General features: G+C 38.0%; 1 protein-coding gene across 1 annotated transcript in view; it reads left to right on the top strand.

Moving 5' to 3' along the window:
• Positions 1–20877, top strand: part of exoc4 (exocyst complex component 4) — a 165236-nt gene that overhangs the window by 8499 nt on the left and 135860 nt on the right. Inside the window, exons 5-10 of the mRNA XM_085386021.1 lie at positions 92–201; positions 2051–2151; positions 2260–2414; positions 6821–6989; positions 19367–19512; positions 20351–20439. Of these exons, the coding sequence (XP_085242147.1) occupies positions 92–201; positions 2051–2151; positions 2260–2414; positions 6821–6989; positions 19367–19512; positions 20351–20439 (770 nt within the window). The remainder of the gene's footprint in view (positions 1–91; positions 202–2050; positions 2152–2259; positions 2415–6820; positions 6990–19366; positions 19513–20350; positions 20440–20877) is intronic.

Genomic DNA, 20877 nt, shown 5'->3' with positions numbered 1-20877 from the left:
GTACTAAACTTTTTGTATCTTTGTCACATATTTATGCGAGACCCATTTAATGCCTGGATTTGGTTTTTGGTGTTTTATTTCCTCTTCACAGCTCCATGGCCAAAGATGCATCTCCAATACCTGTGTTAGATGTCGGCAGCCTGTCTACCCCACGCAAGCTTTTGGATTCATCTCAGTTTAGCACACCTGGATCCAGCAGTGGTATGATCTTAAGATCATAATAAGGAAGGGAAGAAGAGGCAGTAACGGAAAAAAAATAAAGGGTGTTGGCTGAAAAGATATATTGAAAACAAAGTCGTAGGTAGAACACGGTTTCATGAAAAACCATAAATCATATGCTTTCCCTCGATTAAAACTGAACACATTAGAAAAACCAGAGAAAGGAAGACATCAACTGGCAGTTTTATTGGTTTCATCCAAAAACATTGCGTGTGAATTTTATCCTGCTATGCTATTTTCACTATGCTGATATTCTTAGTGATAATGAAGTCATTAGTGTTGCACTGAATTACATCCATTTGCATGTCATTATGGATACGTACACACTGAATGCACACAGAAACCACTGATCCATACTTTGATACAAAAGACTAAACATGTCACAAATGTCTTGTTGCAGAGATACACGGCTCACACCCACATTTCTTCAGCTATGATCACAACATATATCTCTCTCGCTAACATTATAATCATCTTGCCCCCCTACCTGTACCATTAGTCACCCAGTATGTGTGCCTTCACAGCAGGGAGCAGCATTTATTACCCTCAAACTGCTAACCAGCGCCGTAACAGAGACTGATAATGTAGACTGTATTCAGAAATGTATGAATCCTCTCTTGGTTGTAGGGGCGTACAGTCAGAGCCACATTCCTTCCAGGCAGAGCACAGAGGAACGCAAACAAGAAGATAATGAAAAAAGTTAATCCAGCAATAACTTGGTGTTCCCTTGGTGTTTCTGAGTTTTTATATTAAGCCTGGCACTTTTTTTTCTCTCCAACACCCACTCTTGGCATTCTGAGTTAGCAACTCATCGTGTTGTTTTTAGCTCTGTGGATACCAGGCAACAATGCACCATACTGTACATACCAAAGGCATTTTTATCTCGTTGCTGCATCAACTGACAGATTAACAACAACATTAGCATATAATTACCATCTGTGGGCAAGGTTTCCCTGAAAGGTATGGTACAGTCAACATTTCTGTGCCATTCAGCAGTTGTTTTATAAAGTGGTTCTTTCAGTCATTCTCAGTCTTTGTCTCTTCCTCTTCTTTTGCGTGTTTAGCATTTCCTAGGTAGCCATCTACCATTTAAATCATGTCATTTACTCCACCTACTGTTATTTACTCTGCCCAGCTCATCAGCATGCATGTGTATGTCATGACCTCAAAAAACATAAATACGCAAATGTACAAATTACCACTAATACATTTTAAATATCTGCTCAAGTCTCCCACGCTGTAGGCCTCTAAGTAATAGCTAAACCACAGTTTTCTCAATATTATGCAAAGAGAACACTGGCAATTAGCTGCCAGCAGGCAGTAAGTGCCTATATACCGTCATGTTAACAACTGTGGTCACGACACAGCAACGGGCTTCCATCAATGCCCTAGCTTGCCATTTTGTCTAATAGCATTAGAGCACCTCATTTGTAGATGATAATTGTCATAATTATTACACAAACTACAGTTGCAATGGCTGAAAAGAGGAAATACACCCAAAGTCCATTAACTTGCCATAAACATTAACTCTCTTAACGTGCTTTGATGGGGAATTGGGAGGCCCCATCTAATGGAAATTAGAGCATCACTCGATACCGCCTTTCTCAATTTGTCTACTAAGTCAGATGAAAGGGGGATTAGGGTGGGGTTAGGTGCAGTTGTGTGTTCTTAAAAGATAACGAAGTGGTGTAAAACTGAATTTATTTGTTGTTCTTGATTATTTTTGTACATTTATCTATCACTGAAATAATTGGATCTTTTGTGCTTGTACAAATATAATAATGTACACCATATGGTAACAAGTGTGTCTGTATGGGTATACCTCTTATAGTGCATGAACTGCAGCAAGATATTCGGGACTTAAACCAGTCAGACCTTACTGAGGGGGACCCAGAGGAGAACAGTGCTGAGTTCATGGGCATCCTTATCAGGGTACATTCATGTGCACACACATGACGCATGCTATTAATTGTAAACTTAATGTTTTGTTCTGTCATTTGGTTGAAGTAAAAATATTGGCATATTGTTCATTTTCTTTAGGCTCTGGCCAAGTTGAAGAAGCTTCCAGAGACCATTAAAGCCATAATGGAACGGCTGGAACCTGAGCTGAAACAGATTGTCAAGAGGTCTACCACTCAGATAGCAGACCATGCTTACCAAAGGGGAGAAAACCTGGCCCAGGAGAGCCAGCCAAGGTAAAGTAATGGCGTAATGCACTGCTGAAGAATAACTGACGAAAGAGATTTGCTACAGATCAGAAAATATGAAGCTGAAGGTTAATATTAATCCCTTAAACTGCACAAAAATTGCACAATACATTTTCAAGCATTTAAAAAAAGGCATACTTAGCACATACAATAGAAATTAAAAGTCATATATGGAAATTAAAATGTAATGATTAAAAAAAACAATTTTTCAGATGATTTAATAAACTCTATTTTCAGAAAATTCGAATTTTCTGGCAGTTGGATCATATTTCAGACTTTAAAGGGTTAAATAGCAAATGTGGAGGGGAAGGGAGTTTCAGACAGTAGATGGGCATAAAAGGGGAACTATAACCTGTTATGTGGAAAGATGAAAGCAGTCCTTTTGAAATGATAATGTTTGCCTGATAGGGATGGTAAGTAGCATTAGAACTATATGCCAAAATGGTCAGTGTAAATAACAATGTGCAGCTACTGTTGTTTACCTTAAAAAGACTAACAAAGCTCCCACTTGCATTCCCATCATTTATCCCATTGTTTATTCTTCTGTAGTCATAATATTTTTCTAGCCTCAATTTTTAAGGTGTTGAATAAAATGTGGCCTCCCTCCCTAATGATTGGTAAAAGCTATTCCTGTTGATGCGGTAGCTTCAGGGTTTTGTAGCTTGTCTGTTTTTTGTAATGTTACCATTCTCAGAGTTTTGGGAAGCACCCAACATTATATTAATTATACTAATATTCACTGTATTATAGTCAGCATTCACTTTTGTTATTGCATAGAGTGGATCCTTAAGTTATACTTAGAGCTGACAGTAAAGGCAACAGTCAGTGTGTTTAGAATGCAGTCCCATAGTGTTCATAGTCAGACAGTCAACCAGGTGTGAAACATAGTAGCGGCTAGGACTGCAGACACACCTGCTTTAGACCATGAAAACAGATACTCTGCTGCTTTAAACGTAGGCAAGTCATGGCTAAACACACCCATACACACACAAACAATTTCACACCTGCCGTAGAGGGCTGCTACATTTTAAAAGCAGTCACGTCAGCTCCTGCAGACATACACATACAGTCAGCAGACTTGAGAAGCACAGGTCTCAGTCCACTGATCCTGAACCATTTAAGAGGAACGTCTTGTTTTCTGTCAGGGATGTTCTCTCCAGCCTTGTCTGCCTTACTTCTTCTGTTGCCTACTGAATCTTGTCTGACCTCAGTGTAATAGGCTACCATGTAGCTTGTTTCCAGTTCTGCTGCTTGCTGATTGTTTTAAGTTGCCTTCATGAGTATACGTGTGTGAGCATTTAACACTTTGAGGTTGTGTGTGTGTGTTTGTATTTGGATGCGTACACACCTAGTTTTCCCTATGCTCACTTCAATTTAAAGTCAATGCTTGTTGCTATGGAAACTCCAACCAATGTACCAATTGTAGAGAACAATGGTCTTGAATATTGCACACTATATTTTATAGTACAGCAGACTAGCAGGCAACACTTAAGAGCTTAATAGCATAAACAGCAGTGTGTGGCTTGCTCTTGGAGGTTTATGTTCTCATTCACATCCTCACTGACCACCTCACTGAAAGTTTATTTTCCTTTACAACTCCTGCATCTAGATCATCTTCATATAGCTTCCGTCTTCATGCACCAAAGTCATGACCCTAATCCAATGATATTTCTTAAGGTTTTAGTGATTCTTGAGCTTCTGGGCTAACTGCAATACTTATGTTTAAAATTACAGCTAGTTAATAGCCAGTGCATGTGTTCGTGGATTGGAGGACGTATGATCTCTGGCTGCTGGTGTATTGTTTGCTGTTATAACCCCAACCAACCAACAACAACCAAACAAACAAACAAACAAAACAAAACAACAAAAACAATCAAAAACTTCTATTTTTCAAGTCTTCGTTTCAGTGTCTCAAATAACAATAACAATACAAATTTCTCTTACTGGATGAGAGATAAAAAGACTGCAGGATTTACTGGGCATAACAAATAAACATCAGCTTCTTCCATCATTATTTGCTGATGGGATGATAGTGGTAAACAAAGTGAATACTGATACTGATATTACATAGTAGATTCTAAATGAAATCTGAATAAACAATTAAGAAAACTGATTTAAAGTGAGGATGTTTTTTCCAATAAAACACAGAATATTAATAACAGTATTTTCAATTCAAACTAAGAAAACAAACAAAACAAAGCAAAACAGGAAAACCACAGTGAACATAGGATGGACCTTTTTTTGGACTCATTTTTCCCATTTAGTGGTCCTTGCCATCATCTAGAGGAAGACTGATTCCACGTGAATCAACTTTTGCTCTGTGTGTCCATTTGTCTATGACAGCAGGATGACTGAGATAACCTGGCACATTTAATATCTCAAGAGGAGCCTTTTGACACTCTTTAGACCTCTAACAATAATTAAATTATCTGTGACTTAGCACCAACCTGATGGTAATCTAATTTAGATACTATTGTTGTCCTTCCAATATGAAACACATGCAGTCCTGGGGACTTTACGTCTTTGTGTGCTCCCTGCCATTTCTCCTGGTTCTTCATCAGCCGTGTGTGTCAACTTCGATCGGGAGAGGAAATGAGAAGTGTGGTCTCAAAGAACAGACAATATGGATTAGGTTGGACTCCACTGGGAGATAATGAGGAGGACTGTTTACACTTTGTTTGTCCGTCTACACGTAGCTAGGTGTGTTTGTGGGTGTAAGGGCCGGGGTGGTTAGAGTGTGCTTGGGGATTAAACAAAAAAAGCAGTGTCAAAGTCAGAGCCGTAACTTTTGGGTGCCCAACTTTATGCATGTATGCATGATTATGTAGTTTTTTTATGCTTATATTTTTGGAGATTGGTGATCATATATCATTTATCTTACATTTCTGTTTTGTTGTCAGTCTTTCATGTTTATACATGAGAGTCATTGGCATTTCAAGGTCCCTGTCTTTGTGTCACGGAGTTATAGCTCATAGTTATTTGTTCCTCTGTTTCTCTCCATTAATAACATTTGCTTGTGTTACTGTGGGTGTAGTGACAGACAACCAACCAAAATGGTCCCCATTGAAACATGCATCTTGCCTCTCTATTTCCTTTATACCTTCACCGAAAATCTTGGCTGCTTCCCAAAACTCTGAGGATGGTAACATTACAAAAAACGGACAAGCTACAAAATACTGAAATAAATTGCAATAAAACAAAATCTCTCTGTTGCTTTCAATTGAATAAAACTTAATTAAATGGCAGAGGAGAGTACCAAAAGACCAACGTTAGACAAATAGTGATTAAATTTAACTTTAACACTGCTACTTCCTAGCTTGGTTGCACTAGGAAGCCATTCACGCTCAACTAATGTAACCTGTGTTCCCTCTTTACCTTGAAAGCTTTGCCCTTGTGTAGAAACTAGATGTAGCAAAGTCTGGATGAAAGCATTAGTGTAGATGAGACCATCCAGGCTGTAGCACTCAGATCAAGTGGAAGGTCAGTTTGGTTTTGGCTGTGCTCTCTTCTTCAGTCAGAGCCATTTAGAAGTAATGAGAGTGCCTGTTCATTTGAGTCCAGGCTGGGAAGCTCACTTGTTTTTTTTTGTTTTTTATAGTCCCGGTTAAATGGAAAACTGTAAATGAAAACGGCTTCCTGGAATATTGGTCATTTGAAGTGGTCTCAATGGTCTTTTTCATGGGTAGATTATCTGTTATTAGCTATATGTTATTTTTCTGCTGTTTTGGACAGTTTAGATGAGCTTTTTTTCACCCTTGATGTTATAAAGCATTTGCATACATTCCTCACAGTAGCTTGTTGTACTTGTACTTGTATTGTTTAATGTCATACTAGAGAAAGATAATTTGAAACCTGGATCATACTATTATCAAACCTTTCACTGTTCCGCAGTAGTTTTAATGGATTTTCTTAATTGTGAAGCTTAAGCAAACATGACAGAGTGGTCTTCACAGGTGGAAATCTGTGTATTTTGACTTTTGGGGATTGTTTGTCAAAGGTAGGAAATAATTCTATAACCTTGACAAGCTGCCTTAGAACACCTGTAGCTCTCTATTTTACTTACATGGAAATCTCAAGTCATGTGATTTACTGCAGAAGACATACATTTTCCTAACAAATAAAGTGCCCAGTTGAAGTAATGCTGGTTGTCTATTTTAGTGCCTGTATAGACAATAAAGATCCTTGTGAAATGCTTATTAAATAAACATTATACTGCAGATTAATTTTTTAATAAAACAATTAAATATACCATTTAATGCTGTTTGAAGTTTTTGTAATTGTACTTCACTTTCTCCTTTCTATCCTCTCCCCGTGTCTCTATTTACTCCTGACTCTCCTGACCCCTTCCCTTCTCTTCCTCTCTTCCTTTCTGCTCTGTCTGGCTCCCTCTGCAGGCTTCTGCTGGAACTGCTTGAGCTCTTGTTCGATAAGTTCAAGGCAGTGGCCCAGGCTCACAGTGTGGTGCTTACCCACCTGAAACACATCGGGGTGCAGGCCCAAGAAGAGGGCATCAAGCTGTACGAGCAAGCAGATGTCTCTGCTAAGATCCAGACTGTACTGCAGGTTAGTTGGCAACAGCAATGATGAAAGAAATGCAGTCGATATCTGACAATGAAGTGTACAAAAACAGATGTAAATAAAATGAAGCTATGCAGAATAATTAGGAATATTTTAGTCATCTGTCTGAGGAGCTTGAATAATATGAAACAGTTTAACTTTACCATGTCTTTATGGCCAGTAGATTAAAATAGATTTGTAATTTATTCTGAGATATATTATCCTTCTACAGTGGCTCTTACATGTACCGTTACAACTTAAAGTATACAACCATTATTGGGCTATTTATCTGTTTAGAAATGGGACCTGTTTGTTTTCTTTTCCCACGCTAACATACCCTCAGGCTTTTATTTTTCATTCAGTGCCACAGTGATTTGTTCACTCTAGATTTATCCCCCCCAACCCCCTTCTTATAGCAATCTTGTAGCACTTTCACTTATAGTAAATTAATCAGTAGAGAAACAGGCAGCAATGTGATGGATGGCATTCAGTCTGTCAGCAAGGAGTAGCTAGAGAAAAATACAGAGGAGGCTTGATTGCTTGGATTAATTTAAGGTTCTTTAATTGGCGTGTAGTTATGCTCGGTTCTTGATCCTTGCTCCTGTCTGATTGGATGAGGGGGGGTGAGCAGCTGTTCAGTTGACCCGATAGTGACTCTCAGAGGAAAATCTGTGACAGTTGGCATGCGTCTGTGTCCCAGTTTGTGTTTATACCTAACAATGGGTAAAAAAACACACCGATGCACCTTGATTGTGTTTCATCCTTGATTGGGTGATTGATATTTATGACATTTTTTCCGACCGATTTTGCAAAAGATAACTACACATGTACTTATCTGCATCTGATATTGTTAGAGTGGATGAGATGCTTCTTCTTTAATATTAATAGGCTGTTCTCATGGATCTATTTAGATGCAGTGTGAATACATATATAAAAAATATGAACACAGCAGGTTTTGTTTTGTTTTTTTTGAGTGGAATCTATAAAAACAGGGAAGAAACTTTCTCCAAGGGTCTACCTGGATGCCTTTAATGTTGCCATTGTAATTGATTGGACATATTACTGCTACTTTCATTACTGATCATACAAATGTAAAAATAAATAAAATGACAGAATGCTAAATTGGAAACCCATCTATTTCTAACTCACGCACTCTTCTGCTTCCAATTACTTTAGTCCTTTTTCCAGCTGGCATGCATAGATGCACAAATGAAGGCATGTTTAGGTGTGTGTATGGGTTTCTAGGGTGTGAAACAGCATAGGCATGCACTATAATTGCTCTGCTCTACCAGCATCATTATATAAGACATTAAACCATTCACTTGCATTCGACCACTGCCAACACCCAGTTGCCAGGGCCTCCACTGTCCCCTGGCTCTGCGATGGGAGATAATGTAATCTCTTGATTAGAATACTCATTATGTGAGATGAGGTTTTCTTATTCAGTCACTCGTGTTATTATTTCCTGACTGATTATATCAATAAAAAGGCCTGTAGTCCATCCCTCCTTCCCCTTGCCATTTCCCTGCATGTTCATTCGTCTTTCTCTATGATCCTGCATTTCCATTTCCCTTCCTCTTTCCTTCAGCTTCATTCCTGTTGCCTCTGTATTACAGTCTCTCAATTTCCCAATACCTTGTGCATACCCCTCTTGCTCTTTGTAATTTCCTCCTTAATCTCATTATCTGGCTTTCTTTTTCTCTCTCGCAACTCCCACACTCACTTTCACCCCCTTCGTTTAGCCCACTCTGTCTTAGAGAGTCACATATCAGCAATGAGAGAAATTAAATTCCTACTGCTCCCATAGTGGCTCTGTTAAATTTTATTAGATACTGAGCCAGTTCTTATCTCACGCCTTAAGACCCACAAAGGGGCAGGAGCCTTCTCAGCACCAGCCAGACTTTAGTTGTGAGCTTTATGTTAGTCACTCATTATGCATTTCACTCGAGTTTGTTTCTCTTTAGTTTTGCATAAATACTTTAACTCTTATTTAATGTTCCATTTAATGTTCCGCTGCAGAATAGGCCACCTAAAAGTAATACTTTCAAATTTTGTGTGCTGACTAGCTCCATATTTTTTATTCTCTAACTCAACTAGAACTGTTTTGAATGATTCACAGCTCAAAATAATTCTTATTTATCACATACTGGGCTGAAACAAGCTGGTTTATTTCACACCTGCTTTCTTGAAGCTAGTAGTTCTCGCACCATAGAGTTGGGCCAAACTGCTGGCATGAGTCCCTGAACGGTTGGACACAGATATGATACCAACTTGAATTAATATAGTTAACTATTTTTAGATGTAAATGAATGGTAGTTTGTTGATCGATTGATAACAATTGTGCAACGTGAATCTTTATCAGGTTTTAAAGTGGGGCTTCCTAAAAAGTACTACTGCAGAACTTTGATGTGATTGACTGCCCCTCAAAAACAAAACAGGAGATGGGAGGGGTCTATGTGCTGTCAGTCACAGCTGTGTGCCTGAGATGCCCATATTAAGGATATCCTCTCTCACTGACATCACACATTACAGTACTAGTACATACACTGGCCTTATTATTTTAAGATTCTGGCCATTTTAATGAGTATCCACAACTGTATAACACAAATTAAGACAGAAGGCTAAAGGGTCCAAATAGGAAGAATCCCCACTAAAAGGTGAGGAAATACTCAGGCATCTTGTTAGTTCAGTATTTGCAAAGGTATCAGTGAAGTAGGAGAGACTTGTTAAAACCCAAACCTTTTACCACTAGCTTTACTAATATGCTTTATCCTTTTGCCCTTAAATTATTTGAATCCCAGCCTGTCTTGTGCCTCTTATTGCAGTTCACATGTTTGATGGGCAGAAACCTCTTGCTGGGTGTTATTTTTTTCCCCTCTTTGAGAGCAACCAGGTTGACCTTTCCACATGACATACCAGTAGACAGATGCAAGAGCTGACAGAAACACACGGTGCACCTAGTTACAAGGCCTTAGCAGAGAGACTCCGTTCATCAGTGTGTGACTGGGGCCCGGTAGGCTTAGAATGGGGAGCGGGTAAACAAGATTTCTAAAGTCAGGATGCATGTAATGGTCCTAATCCATGTTCAGAAAAGCCTGAGATGCTTCTGTTGGTTGTTTATTTCAGTGTGGAAGTATTGATTCAAAGCATGAAAGACTGTATGGTAATCAGTAGTTTTGAGGCTGGAAGGAGTGTTTTAAATGCCACTTTGCAGTTTTTCTAGTGGCTCTCTGTATAATGTGTGCAAGTATATCTATTGATTATTTACGCCGCCACTGAAGTTACATTTCTAAGCACATGTCACCAAATGCCCTTCCTACTCGCTATCTATCCATGACAATTTTTTCCGTCTTTTTTCACCAGAAACGATGCTTTTCTTCAAAGCACTCTGTTTTGTCAAAGAAATAACGCACTGGAATTTTGGTATATCCATACATATTTATCAAGTTTCTCTTTTGACATCGAAAATATACTACGACATCAGACAGTTAAGCAGGCCTGGACTGTTTAATATGATGATGTCTGAATTAAAATTTTAGTCAAAACAACATTTTATATATACCAAAGGAGAAAATCCATCACTTTCATTAGAATTGTGACCTAGATGGAAGCAGCAATACGTTACCAGGTAATTGGATAGCATAGTTCATAAAATCTCACAGTTCATAAACCTTTACGTACATTCTTAATCAAGACTGTCCAGTGAGAATGTTATTAAATCTATATTTAGCAGTCTGGCTAGTGGCGTCCATCATTACCCTTTGACCTCGTCTTCTGTTGGGTTTGAGGCCTAAAAGTTTGTTAATTAGCTTGCCATTTACACATACTACAAGGATTTTTGATTGTGTGACTGCTTGCTGAAACCATTGTCTCCTCTGGTGTGTGACCAGAGTGCAAATAATACTTTTAATGAGTGGTTTCCTCTCTGCACACAAGGATGTTTGAGACTGTATTTGAAAATATGGATGTTCACCATTAGTCTTCCCAAAGAACTGATTCCTAGACTATTGAAACTTCACAAGGGAACACAAGCTATTAATATTTTCTACTAAAGCAAAAGGTAAATTTACTACAAGGGTGGACTGAAGTTTTTTTATGTTGCTCTAAATAATGATTGAAATATTAAAAAAGGAAACTTTAATACGATTGCTTTTTCCTGCCTCATGCTATATTTTCTTAAATCCTCCCTCCCTGTAATACTCTTACTTCTCAGAGTGCTTAGGATATCTTGCTTCCATGAATTTCCTACAGAGTTTTCTACTATTTTCTTTTGTTCTTGTGTTCCTGATTATTTGCCTGGGTATTTTGGTTAGGAAGAGAGAGCTTGATCCATATCTGCTTCATGAATTAATCCTTTTTTGTGCTATTGAATAATAAAAGGGGTTTGTTTTGTTTGTATCAAAAAAAAATATGAACACACAAGTGGCTTAAATATGCATTGTACGAAATCAGCCCATCAACAGAGTGAAAATGAGTAGAAGTGAATTGCCAGAGAGGAGCCAGAAGACAATAAGCTCCTTTAATTAAATATGAAGCAGAGACATCGCTATGTTGTTCTCACCCAACATTTTAATCAATGTGTCACATTTGTTCTGGCCTCCAAAGACTGTAATATTTACATATTGCGGAGTGGAGGGAAGTCTACCATGTCTGTGGACCCCCCTCCCAATAGACGCGCGCACACACACACACACACACACACACACACACACACACACACACACACACACACACACACATAATCCAGATACGTAAAAAATCACTGAACATTGACGTATGACATATGTTTTAGCAATAATTGTCTTTAGTTGTTGATGGTTATACGATATGTGTGAATAATCTTTTGAATAAAGGGTGTCTCATATGGAGTTATTACAGTTGTCCACCTCTTCAAGATCAAGATATTTTATGTGTACAGTACACGTACATAGCATACTAATATATGTAGCGAAGTTGCTTTTAGTTTAGTAGAATATAACCAATAAGTCACATATAAGCAGTATGTTTTAACTCTATATTTAAAATGAAAGGAATTCTTCACTTAATCTAGTCAGGCTCATTTTAATTCATGAGCCACATAAATCTCAATTACACTGGGCCAGCAAGGCCATTTCATATTAATCTATAAAAAACTACAGTTTTTACCATTCTCGTGGTGTAAAGAACCACAAGTACATTCAGAACAGGTTCAATTAACCATCCATTTTCAACAGATGATGAAAAGTCTGAGATATCCTAAGAAGAAATAAGTGACATTTGAAAATTATGCAATAAAATACAATATCTGCCATATTGTAGAGTGTAGACCAAGGCGGTTTGTTGTATAGGATAATGCCCAAGAGCTTGGTTTCCTTTACTTGCTGGATGGCTGGTATGTTTATATGGTATTACTGTCTCATGTCATAGCTTTAACTGAGTACCATACTTTTTTACTGTGGATGTGCTAAGTATCAGTTTGTTTTGATCCATTATTCAAAAATATCTAGCTCCCTGTTCAAGATAGCAGTCAGACCAGCCGATGTCATTGCTGATGCATATGCTCAGCTATAATGTCCATTAATCTTCATCCTTTTGATGTATTCACTGCTGTTCTGAATATCTCTTAAAAGAGAATAAAACACATTTATTGTTTATAGCATAAATACACTTAAAGTGTTTGTTACATTTCAAAAAAAATGTTGAGGACACAGCAAGGACACAGACGAGTAAAAAGGGTTTCAGTGAACATTCAGACACACCTCCCTTTCCTCTGTCAACAAGATAGCCTTCAAAAGATTGACTAGATGCAGCCCCTCCAGGTGGGAACTCCTGCTGCTTAGCAAGAGTTCAGCACTGAGAGAGTAGTTGTGGCTGAAGCTCTGTCAGAACTTGTGAAGGTTATTGAAGTTTCTGGAACACAATCAATACCGGGTGTATACAGAACCCTTTTCTTTGACGGCCAAGGACACTTTGGGCTTTAACTTCAAACTGGCAGCAAGGGATATCAGTCAATGTTTTGTGACAAGACACTAGCCAAGGGATTTAGTGGGAGACAGCCGATTTCAATAAAGACTTGAAAAGAGAAACAAAGTGCTGAGATTGTTCTCTCAGCTGCTTTAAGATTACTTAATAAGAGGAGGAAGGTGGAAACAAGGAGAGAGAATGAAGTGATATTTATTCCTTTAAATTTAGCCAATTGACTGCTTAGTTTACACAATGACTAGTGCTCACCTGCAAAAATGTGAATGATGCTTCCATAATTGAACTGATTGCTGAGCTGTTAGGGCCCTAATGGACAGAACAGAAGATGAGTATACACTTCCTCCAAGCATAAAAGGTGACATCAGGACACTTCAGTTAGGAAGAAATACATGGGAGTGCTGGAAATGAATAACAAAGGCTGACTTCCATTAAGGTTCCCTTCTTTTTAATTTAACTTAGCACTCAGCACATTGAGTCTCATCCCAAACTAAATCAGTCCAATCTACTCAAGTACCAAACATCTTGCATCTTGGTTAAAAAGCGCTGGCAAAATTATTGTTATTATTAATATTATTATTTTTTGTCATCTCTTTAGAAGTGTTTGGCATGTTTACCCACTCAAACACACAAACATACACTCCAGTCACAGGAAGTTGTAGGCTTAGTCTTATTTGCTGTGAAGACCCATTAGTCAAAGCCTCCCTGTTTCTGTTTCATGGATTTTCCCATGAATCTAAGTTTTTTTTTTTTGTTTTTTTTTTTTAATGGAATTCAAAGTGTGTGTTCCATCATCTCTCTCACTCTCATCTCTTTAATTGGAAGTCAAAGTGAAAGTCCATTGGACTAATATAATTGGCATCCAGCTAAACTCATAGCAAGATGTTGCTGTAATATTTATTTGGCTGATTCTTCACCTGAGCTGTTTAAACAACAGGAGATGTTGAAAGATGTGAGTTTCTTCCATGTGGTACCAGCTGTTGCCAGTATTTAAAGTGCTAAGAGAGCTTTGTAGCATTATTTTTTTGTATATTCCCAGGAATTCTTGTTTCTCTATTAGTACTACCAATTCAGCAGACCATTTGTAGACATGCTGTTTTTGGTGCGTGTGTGTGTGTGTGCGTGACCTTGGTTTAATAAGAGATTAGGAAAATACAGGAATGTAGGTTGCCAAATGGAATGGACTTTGTGGCCATTCTGAATAATAGTGAATGAATGTCTCACGAGTTTTTGCATTGCTATGGAAATACTGAGCCTTCTCTTTGATTTGGCAACTGCAGTCACAGTGCTGATCATTCCTGAGCTGACTCTGAAGGACCTGTATTTTATATCACGTGCAACTGCATTTGCCTTGGTTTTTGTTGTTTCCCTGGGTTTTTTTTTTTATGATTCCATGTCCCTCTATCTCCACATAATCATCCTGTGCTTTTCCAAATCCCTATTTATTGCTGTTCCTCTTTTAAATATACTTTCACCAATGTCGGTTGTAATATAGTTCCTTATTTTCAGTATTCCGTTGTTGTGTGCTTCACAGAGGAGCTGTTTGGTAAAAAGCATGTGACAGTAAGAGAATCTGTGCCTGCAGTAATAGCAGCTTTAATAGGATTTCAGGTTCTTGACCTGAAGGGTAAGAGGGAGAAAGAAAAGCTGACGATAAGATTGCCATGGTCGTAGGATTGAGACAAGTACAATATATCCAGGTCTTAGGAGTAGTTTTGCAAGTTTGCTGAGTGTGCTTGCTTGCATTGATAGGAGGGATTACTTTTTGGTATTACAACAAATATCAGAGATGAATTTAGATTGCAGGGTTGTTATCTTGGAATAAGATGAAATGCTACAGCACATTAAACAGTATTAGTGGGAGACAGGTAACAGGCCAAAACTATTGCCACCTGCAACATTTCATTCGTGATTAATGTTGGTACCATCCTCACACACTGAGATTGGGCTCTAAGTTTGCATGCATGAATGCTATATTTGGAACAGTCAGTGCTAAGCAACTAGGTTGTGCCTTGTTTGTGTTCAACAGACTCTGGACAGCATGGCATGACTGATTGTAGTTTGCTTATATGATATGTAGATTGCTAAAGTTGAGATCCGTGGCATTAAGAAATAACTTGCTTGTCATTTTATAACTCGAAACCAAACTGAAACGCTCTTGACAAGCGACAAGGATGAATTCATCGGCCTCTTAAACTGTTCTGTTTTTCTTTCTAATTAGTTTTCACACTGTAGAGTAAGAGTAAGATGTATTTAGTTACCACCACTACAAATTAAAACACATTTTCATTGGTTTGGCTTTACGACAAAGTAACTTTGTTAGGAGCAATGAAATCTTCATCAATGAGCCATCTCCCTAATGGATAAATAAATAATTTGAACATTTGATGTGAAGAACTTTTGTAAGTTAACAACTCTGTAGCATACTTTGCAGAGGATCTTTGGCGGGGCGATCGTGGCTCAAGAGTTGGGAGTTCGCCTTGTAATCGGAAGGTTGCCGGTTCGAGCCCCGGCTTGGACAGTCTCGGTCGTTGTGTCCTTGGGCAAGACACTTCACCCGTTGCCTACTGGTGGTGGTCAGAGGGCCCGGTGGCGCCAGTGTCCGGCAGCCTCGCCTCTGTCAGTGCGCCCCAGGGTGGCTGTAGCTACAATGTAGCTTGCCATCACCAGTGTGTGAATGTGTGTGTGAATGGGTGGATGACTGGATATGTAAAGCGCTTTGGGGTCCTTAGGGACTAGTAAAAGCGCTATATAAATACAGGCCATTTACCACTTTGGCAGAGATTTCTTAAGCAGCAAACTCTCTTTGTAAACTTCACTCAAAGGTGTTAAATCAGCAAATACTAACTAGTTACCTAAGTACTTGTATTCTCTCTGGGTCTTTCTCCTCATTTTCTTTATCTCCTTTTTCCGATTAGCATTCTGTTCAGTTTTCACTTCCACCTATAATCCTTTGCTCTTTCTATTTTCCACAGCTCTTTTGCACCGTTATCTCCCCTTCTTTTCTTCTCCCGTTCGGTGTTGCTTTCCACCTCCCATCCCTCTCTGCCTCTATCTTTCTCTCTGTCCTAACAGTCCAGTTAATTGCCTCCAAAGTTCACTCTGTCTCTGGGCTAATGCAATTTAAGTAGGGTCGGAGCCCCTTCATCAGCCCAGCGCTGGCATTTCATTAAGTCTGCTTGGGTGTTAGCTTGCAAGCAAGTCGGGGTTTCGCTCCATCAGCTCATCATTAGTAATTAATACACTGATAGGATTAGCTGCAGCATGAGGCTAGTGGCAAGTGGTCGCTCTGTTGTTGCCAGTTGGAGAGGGCGTGTGTAATATGTTTTCCAGCTCTGTATGTGATCAGGGGAAGTGTGTTGGCGAGAACAGTTAGCTTGTGTATTTACATGAGTGTCTGTGACGAAAGCCATATTTTCAGTCTTGTTTAATTTATAGGTTGTAAGTTATAAAAGATTTTTGGGTCCTTTTCATTTTGGGTCCATTTTGGCTTAAAAGGCATTTTAAAAAATTTCCAGTAAAACATCTGCATTTAACTAAATCTAACACAAGATTTTACCTGAGATGATGCGATCCACATCATATTTCCATGGATGTGCACTTGGATTAATATGACTTTTAGCGACTGAAGGCTTTCCCGTGCTTGATGGGAGGGGTGCTCTCCGCAGTGTTAATTACATCATTATGGTTGGGATGGATCTCCATCTGCTCAGCCATTACTCCTGTCCCATTCTGGGCTGACCCACACTGCGTCTCAGAATTAGACACACACAGGCTAAATGGCCCTTCTAAATTATGAAGCTATTAGATATGGGAAGCTATTTTAGAACATATGTATTCACAGAGAGAGAGAGAAATGAAGAAGGGTGAGAGAGAAAGGAAAAGATGAGGTAGAGAGAGCAACAGAGAAAAAATAGAAATGTGAGAAATGAGAGATGACGCCCTAAGAGATTTTGAAAAATGAGACAATGAAAGAAACAGAGGGAATGTGCAGATAGAATGATAAAGGAGAGGAAGTGAACTTTCTGAGTCTGGCCAGTGTTTCAGTGTGCTTGTTCTGGACTATTGTTAGAAATTGATAAGATTTTTATGAAGCATGATAAGACGTTGATAGATCTCACCATGGATCACGCAGACAGATCAGAGAAATAGATGACAAGACTTTTTTCGGCAGTCATCAATAGTACCCAGTCATGTCGTTGGCTGCCTTCTGTCCAGAGGTCTGTTCTTCATAATTATTTGTGATGCACGTTTATGCTGAAGGCCACAAAAAATATAAAAAAATATAAAGTTTATACCAGCCCTTTTTTGTTTTGTTTAGTTTTTTTTTTTAGCAGACTCTATCTGCAAAAAAAAAGTCATCTAAAGTTTCAATTTCCCATCAGATGTGATATGAACGCATGAGTCACCAAAATGTTTGTGGGTTTATTCAACCAAAAATAATAGTATTCTAGAAAATAGATGTTTCTCCACAGCTGCCACAAGAACTGTCAAGAAATCAAAGGGAAAAAACCCAACAACAAACAAATCTACATTGGTTATTTTTTTTTGCAATAAAGCTTTGCTTTAAAGCTCTTCATTGAGCAGCAGTACTAGAATAGGATATAAAATGGAATAGAAACATATTTAGTGTCACTGTAACATGTACAGTGAAATTTAGGGCAGTTTCAAAAGTGAATAGATCAACAGTCATATAAAGCTATATAAAAATTAAATAAGAAATCAAAAAAAAAAAAAGAGACAAAAGCAAAGTCACGTGGACAGCATGTAGCAGCATGTGATCTTTCTGTAAGTCTGGCTATGAAAACCCAAATTATCCAAAAAGTTTATATCAAACTCACAAGTTTTTGAAGTCATTTTTTATAACCAAACTAGACATGACAATGAGGCTGTTTTCTTTTTCCTATTATCAATAAAGACACCTGCTGTACAAAGACCTTAGGATATAAAAAAAGCCCTACATGAATAATCTGACAACAGAACTGAGCAGGAGGGTCAAGCTCCAAGGATACGATTGTGAGTCATTAGTAAGCCTAAGGACTTCATGTTACCATATCAGAGTTTAGGTAGTATTAAGATAAAGCATATAAATGGTATACATATAAGAACAACAAAAAAAGGAGTTTCGTCATTTTACATTAAAACATGATACAGGTGACTTTGTGACATTTAAAAAAAAAAAAAAAAAACATTTATTCAGAAAGACTCCTCAAGATGAGTTTGCATTATTGTTATATAACTGTACATTTTATTATCACATCTCATTTTTACTGTTACTAAGAAACAGCCCCTCGAAATAGATGTTTAACTTGTGCACTGCTTGTACTTTTTTTGTACAGCAGAAAAAATGTTAAAAAATGTAAATAATGAAAATATTTTAAAAGTTAATAATTGGTTGTGATTCTTACTGCATTATTTCTGCTGACCGACTAAAAGAAAACACTAAAATATTTACTCTAAAGTGACATGATTGGAGCTTTATAACTTTAAAAAAATAGAAAGTCACTTTCTATGTAAAATGTAAGTAAAAAATAGAATGCAATGATTTTATTGGAACTTAGAAAAATAAGAAAATACCGATTACCGATTATACCAAATATTACCGGTATTTATTTAGAATTTGATGGCAGCAACTTGCCTCAAAAAAGTTGGGACAAGCTGTGTGTACTGCTGTGTAGCAAAATTTAACTTGTGAATTGAGACCAGTTGCTGGACTTTTTAGAGAGGAGTGTATTTTATTGTTATCTGACAAAGTTGCTCAACATTCCTATTTCTTCTTTGTTTTATTATTAATGATAAACCAAAAGTTTTTAGTTGCTGAAAATTCAGTTGACCTGAAAACAGGCAAGTTCAGCAGCTGGACTCCTCTACACTGCCACGCTTTTGTAATAGATGCAGTACGTCGTTTAGTGTTAACTTGCTGGCATCTTCTTTCCATGATAACATTTTAACCTTGTGGATGGCCCATGCAATGATTTCCATAACATGTCTGTCTTTAGTGCAGCGCCGCCTGAGGGCCTGAAGATCCAGTATTGATTTTAGGCTTTGCATACATATATTTCTTCCATATTCTCGGAACCTTTTGATGAGATTATGTAACGTAAATGATGAGATATTCAACGTCTTCACCACTATTTGTAATTTTTGCATATTGGTGAACCTCTGGCCCTCATTACTTCTGAGAATCTCTCTCTCTCTCTAATCTCTCTAAGATGTTCTTTATATACCCAATCATGTTACTGTCCTGTCGCTAATTATTTGCAAAATGTTCCTCCAGTTCTTTGTTTTTGTGTACCACGCATTTTGGCTACATTTACCTTGTGATTAGATTGACTTAAATATATTTCCCCTGCATTAGAAACAATTTTTAGTTCTTAAAAACTGTTTCTTCAGATTTTTCACCCATTGTTTTTTGTATTGCTTAGGTTCTGCTTATGGAGTATTTGGATGTGAAGAACAGCCGCAGTGCTACGGAGCCCTCAGCTCAGCACTCCTATGCGAGCACTGGCAGTGAGTTTGCTGCCTTTTTTGCAAAGAAAAAGCCACAGCGTGCCAAGCAGTCGCTCTTCAAGTAAGGATCACATTACTTTCTCTAATGTTTGTGTTAATCCAAGTTTGAAAAAATAGGCAAGAAAGAAAAGCACGTGAAACACAAAAAATAAAACACCAGAGTCTAATGATCTATGTAGCTTAAAATCTGTTGAATTATACTTTGAGACCAGCTATTCTTAACTGTACTTGTAGAGCAGTGTGTTTCTTCCTATTAGCAGTGCACTGAGAATAACAGAGGAGCCATATCAAGCTCTTAGCATGTTTTTATGTGAAGGGTCCTTAGCTAACCATTAATCAGTCATATATTTCTCAACTAATTAAAGGGGATCTACAATGCCCATTTCCAGCTTCATATTTTTCTAGTTGGATTATACCTAAAGAATTATTATTCTTCAAAAGAATTATTATTTGTCTTTTACTGGGTCTTGCTGCACTCATCTATTATGAAATAAGCTGTTTTAACTCACTTAAGGTCAAAGTCCCTTTAAAAAAAAATCTGTCCTCTGATTGGCTCCCTATTGCAGCGTTAAGGATATCCCTTCTCAATAATATCATACAAAGCCAAGATTAGAAAAAATGGTCTGATGCTGACCGCTTACAGCACATTGAAGCTTAGCTCACAGGTACTTAACCCACAGTTGTAACACTATATGCCAGTTATTAAGGAAAATCAGAATAGTTTTACCTTCCGTTCATCTGTAGTCTTGTCAGGTAGTTTACAGCAACAGTTACTACTAACTTCACAAAATGTGTTTTTATGTATGAAATTCTGGATTTAAATTCCATGTATGTGTCTCATTTTCACACCTTTGAGTATTATGCTGATATGTTGTTCCCCCTTGTTGAACCTTTTGCAGGTTTGAATCATCATCCCATGCCATCAGCATGAGTGCCTACCTGAGAGAACAGAGGCGAGAGCTCTACAGCAAGAGTGGAGAATTACAAGGTGAGGAGAGGGATGGATGGATGAACTGAGCAGTTTAAAGTAGAGAGGGAGAGAGCTGATTCTCTAATACAGACAAGGGACAGACTGAAAGCAAAACCTGAACCCTTGAACCTATAGTGAGGACATCGGGTGTCTCTGTTATGCTGTGGTAGACATTTTTACGGGGTGGTTTGGTCCACTTGTCCCCTCAGAGAGAACAATTGCTTGGAATCGGTACAAATTTGTTCTGACTGGTCACCCTTGTTCTGTGATGAACCACTTCTATACTGATAGAAGGGAACAGCAATAATTGAAAACTATGACTCATATGCTATGGCTTCAGCAGTCATAGTTCTCAGCTTAATTGAACACCTGACATGTAAGACAATCCTTTTCACCGTGATGGTCAGAAGTTCACACCTTAATACACTTAATCTTCTTATTTTCCTTTAAGTTTCC

Source organism: Rhamphochromis longiceps, linkage group LG17 (genome assembly GCF_057381845.1).
Source record: "Rhamphochromis longiceps isolate RC_006_pf linkage group LG17, R_longiceps_female_GT1.1, whole genome shotgun sequence".
Lineage (NCBI taxonomy): Eukaryota > Metazoa > Chordata > Actinopteri > Cichliformes > Cichlidae > Rhamphochromis > Rhamphochromis longiceps.
This window is presented reverse-complemented; position numbering and strand designations above follow the sequence as displayed.